Here is a 4,986-nt window from a genome sequence, read left to right on the forward strand (position 1 = left end):
GGTCAGGAGTTTGAGACCAGACTGACCAACATGGTGAAACCCCATCTCTACTAAAAATACAAAATTAGCTGGGCATGGTGGTATGTGCCTATAATCCCAGCTACCTGGGAGGCTGAGTCACAAGAATCACTTGAACCCGGGATGCAGAGGTTGCGGTGAGCCGAGATTGTACCATAGCACTCCAGCATGCGCAACAGGAGCAAAGCTCCATCTCAATTAAACAAAAACAAAAACATAAACAAACCACCCTCTCATGATCATCCAGACTGTTCTGCCTGGTTTGAGTGACAGGCAACTCACCATCTGTCCTCTTCCCACCTACGACAGCTCTGACTATCACAAAGTTCTGTTAAGTTCTTTTAAAAATTTGGCTGAAGCCAGGTGTGGTGGCTCACCCCTATAACCCCAGGGCTTTGGGAGGCTGGAGTGAGCAGATTGCTTTGAGACCAGGAGTTTGAGAGCAGCCTGGCAACCTTTGAGCTCTATAATTTTTTTTTTTTTGAGACGGAGTTTCACCCTGGGTGACAGAGTGAGATGCAGTTTCAAAAACAAAACAAACAAATAAATAAAAGCAACAACAAAGTGACAGCAGGATGGTGGCATCTGTCTTGCTTACAGGCTCTCTTGAGGGTTAGAAACAGTGTCTGGCATGCAATAGACACTTGTCACTGGTAAATGCTCATTACTTGGCAGGGAGACTTTCAGCTCTGAGTCCAGCCTGCAAACACCCCATATTACTTTTGGACAGAAATACAGGCACTGTGACACTAGGCTGGAGGTAAGGTATGTGGGGAGGGCTGGCCTGGGGAAATAAAGTTATTTTCAGGTCATTGCAACCTCTGCCTCTTGCATTCAAGTGATTCTCCTCCCTCAGCCTCCCTAGTAGCTGGGATTACAGGCGCCCATCACCATGCCCGGCTAATTTTTTTTTTATTTCTAGTAGGGATGAGGTTTCACCATATTGGCCAGGCTCTCCCTCTCTGGATATATGTTTGTTTGCTGTTGTTGTTGGTTGTTTTTTTTTCCATTTGTTGTGTATTGTTTTAAGCGTCAGGTGATTGTGATGATCAGGTTTGGGATTTGTTAGAAGAGATCTCTCAAATGCCCCCAGCCAGCCCTGGCCCTGCCGGTGTGGCCCCAAGAAGATGGATGGGCTGGCACCTGCCTGGACCATGTTTTTAAATATCCACTGTCGAGGTTGGGCTACTCTGTGCTCACATCTTGAGATCATCCAGAGCTCCACACGGAAATAAGCAAACAAAACTTTGCCCAAGAGCCAAAAACCTCTCTGCAATAACCAATTGTGCTATAAAGTAACTTAGTTCAGTTCACTGGAATATTACTTAATTTCCTCTGCTTTTTCTTTTTAAACAAGGAAGTGTTGACTCAGCCAACAGCACTGGGAACCGGACTCCCTGGGGCCTGCCTGCCTGCGCTCTTCTCCCAAATTCTCTTCCTTTTTTGTCCCTGTTGATGGAATTCAATAAAGGGATCTCTACCATCTGTCACTTGGTTTTTTTGTTGCTTGGTTGGTTGGTGTTTTGTTTTTTTTGCTTTTTTGGCAGAGTCTCACTCTGTTGCCCAGGATGGAGTGCAGTGGTGCCGTCTCAGCTCACTGCAACCTCTACCTCCCAGGTTCAAGTGATTCTCCTGCCTCAGCCTCCAGGGTAGCTGGGATTGCAGGTGCCTGCCACCACACCCGGCCAATTTTTGTGTTTTTAGTAGAGATAGGGTTTCTCCATGTTGGCCAGGCTGATCTTAAACTCCTGACCTCAAGTGATCCGCCCGCCTTGGCCTCCCAAAGTGCTGTGATCACAGGCGTGAGCCACGACGCCCGGCCCCAGATTATCTTTGCTGTCTAATTTCCTTCCCATGAGTATTAGGTTGCTTTTTCTTCGATGGGTCAAAAGTGCTGCTTTTGTTCCCAACCACAAAATTCTCCGGAATTGTTTTCAGAGCCATCTCAGCCTCATAAAAGGGGATCAGGCAGGAGGAGTTTGGGAGAAACCTGTGAAGGGCCTGATTTGCAGCATCATGATGGGCCTCTCCGTGGCCTCTGCTGTGATCCTGGCGTCCCTCTTGAGTCTCCACCTTGGAACTGCCATAAGTACGTAGCTGGCCCATTCCCCTCCTGGGGTTCCTTCCCGGACCGCCTGGGAGTGGACGGAAAGGAGCATCTCCAAAGCCCTTCCTCTCCCTGATTTTTAGGTAGGACTGACATAGCCAAGACATGCTGCTTCCAACACAGCCACAAGTCCCTTCCCTGGACCCGGGTGCAAAGCTATGAATTCACCAGTAACAGCTGCTCCCAGCAGGCTGTAATGTGAGTATTTCTCGGACGTGCTTTCAGGGACCCTGTCAGCCATGGAACAGGATGGGTGCTGGGCAGACCCCCAGGATGAGCCTTGGGATGGGAACCTGGAAACCCCCCCTCTGCACACTAACAAGTGTGACTCTGAGCTTCAGGTAGAACCTGACTCTTTTTTTTTTTCTTTTTGAGACTGAGTTTCGTTCTTGTTGCCCAGGCTGGAGTGCAATGGCATGATCTCGGCTCACTGCAACCCCCGCCTCCCAGGTTCAAGCAATTCTCCTGCCTCAGCCTCCCAAGTAGCTGGGATTACAGGCACATGCCACCATGCCCAGCTAATTTTTGTGTTATCAGTAGGGACAGAATTTCACCATGTTGGCCAGGCTGGTGTTGAACTCCTGAACTCAGGTGATTTGCCTGCCTCAGCCTCCCAAAATGCTGGGATTACAGGTGTGAGCCACTGGTCCCAGCCAACCCCCACTTTTAATAAACTCACAGTGAGATAAGGGGTTCAAGAATCATCAGCTGTGATGAATAACCTTGAAAATGTGGTTAACAATTAAATAACATGTTGAGTGTAGGGTTCCTTTCTGGGGTGATGAAAATATCCTAAAGTTGATTGTGGTGATGGTTGCATAATCTATGACTATAATAAAAAACCATTGAATTATAATTATACCCTTTAAATGGGTGGAGCTGTACAGGGTGGGGAGGTTTAGACAATTGCTTGAGCCCAGGGGTTCAAGGCTGCAGTGAGCTATGATCGTACCACTGCACTCCAGCCTGCGTAACACAGACAGACTTCATCCCTAACAAAAGAAAAAAAGAAAAAGAAAAACAAGAGTGAATTACAGTTATCCCCCAGTACCCACAGGGGATTGGTGCCAGGATTTCGGCATACAATTTCCCCTGCATTTATGCAGGTTTTGCATCACGGAGTACTGTATTTTCCATCCTCCTTTGGTTGGAAAAAGCCTGCCTATAAGTAGCCCCACAGAGGTCAAACCCGTATTGTTGAAGAGTCAACTGTATGTGCCGTGTGAACTGTGTCCCAACAAAGCTGTTCTGTTACAACGAAAGAACCGGCCGGGCAAGGTGGCGCAGTCTTGTAAGCCCAGCTACTCCAGAGGCTGAGGCAGGAGAATCGCTTGAACCCGGGAGGCGGAGTTTGCAGTGAGTTGAGACCGCGTCACTGCATTCCAGCCTGGGTGACAACAGAGAAATTGTTCCAAAAAAAAAAAAAATAGGTCAGGCGTGGTGGCTCAAGCCTGTAATCCCAGCACTTTGGTAGGCCGAGGCAGGGGCATCACCTGAGGTTGGGAGTTCCAGACCAGCCTGACCAACATGGAGAAACCCTGTCTCTACTAAAAATAAAAGATTAGCCAGGCATGGTGGCACATGCCTGTAATCCCAGCTACTCGGGAGGCTGGGGCAGGAGAATCGCTTGAATCTGGGAGGCGGAGGTTGCGGTGAGCCAAGATCGCACCATTGCACTCTAGCCTGGGCAACAAGAGTGAAACTCCGTCTCAAAAAAAATAAAACAAAATAAAGGCTAGGTGTGATGGCTCACGCCTGTTATCCCAGCACTTTGGGAGGCCCATGTGGGCGGATCGCCTGAGGTAAGGAGTTCGAGACCACCCTGGCCAACATGGCAAAAACCCAACTCTACTAAAAATACAAAAATTAGCTGGGCGTGCTGATGCGTGCCTATAATCCCAGCTGCTTGGGCGTCTGAGGCAGGAGCATTGCTTGAACCTGGGAAGTGGAGGTTGCGATGAGCTGAGATCACGTCATTGCACTCCAACCTGGGCAACGGAGCGAGAGTTTGTCTCAAAAAAAATTAAGTATCCTGGTGCAGGTTACAAGCTACAGGCTAGAACTGGTGGAAAATGGTAAATGGCACCTGGAAGACGTGGGTCTAGAGGCACAGTTTCCAGTGGAAATCAAGGTAGCAAAGAGGAGGGAGGCAAGGCCCAGGAGAAGAGGGGACAGGGACAGACAGCAACAGGTTCGTGGCAAGGCCAGAAGACTAGTGAGGGAACTGCCCCTCCTTCCCTTTCTATCCCATCCCAGGAGGCAAAGAGTCTCAATACTGACTTATCCATGTCTCTCTTTCACAGATTCACCACCAAAAGAGGCAAGAAAGTCTGTGCCAATCCAAAGAAAAAATGGGTGCAAAGATACATTTTTTTATTGAAAACTCAGAAACAATTGTGACTCAGCTGAATTTTCATCCGAGGACGCCTGGATCCGGCTCTTAACTCTGCAGCCTGCAGGATCTTTTCCGAAGCCTCCATGGGCCTGCTGGGGAGGAGAGGGTGTTTTCTCCCAGAAATATTTTAATAAAGGTTGTTCATAGAGTTGACTTGTTCGTAACTTTCTTTGTCCATGAAACCCGAGTTTTCTTCAAGGAAAGAAGACTGATTCAATATGCATGGCTGGCTGCCTGGGAGATCCTCAACCCCTGAACGGACCCTGATACTGAATTCTGCCGTGGGTTTTTGTTTGTTTGTGCAAAAAAAAGCAAGGGTAATTTTAATACACTTTGGGAAAATGCTTGGTGAATGTTTTAACATTATTTAGAGAAATAAGTTTAGTTTATTTGGAAAAGTAAATAAACTTATTTCTGTGCAACACCTCATAGCCTGTTAGTACCGTGTAAATTGCAATAGCTCCGA

The 4,986-nt window shown here is 47.9% G+C and overlaps 1 protein-coding gene across 1 annotated transcript; it reads left to right on the forward strand.

Moving 5' to 3' along the window:
* Window positions 1-1,938: 1,938 nt before the first annotated feature.
* On the forward strand, window positions 1,939-4,673 carry CCL26 (C-C motif chemokine ligand 26). Its single transcript, XM_017857603.1, has 3 exons — window positions 1,939-2,107; window positions 2,209-2,323; window positions 4,429-4,673. Exons 1-3 carry the CDS (start codon window positions 2,035-2,037, stop codon window positions 4,523-4,525), a joined length of 285 nt encoding a protein of 94 aa, XP_017713092.1. The 5' UTR covers window positions 1,939-2,034; the 3' UTR covers window positions 4,526-4,673.
* Window positions 4,674-4,986: the final 313 nt, after the last annotated feature.

Source organism: Rhinopithecus bieti, unplaced genomic scaffold, assembly GCF_001698545.2.
Source record: "Rhinopithecus bieti isolate Rb0 unplaced genomic scaffold, ASM169854v2 scaffold_42772, whole genome shotgun sequence".
Taxonomy (NCBI): Eukaryota; Metazoa; Chordata; class Mammalia; order Primates; family Cercopithecidae; genus Rhinopithecus; species Rhinopithecus bieti.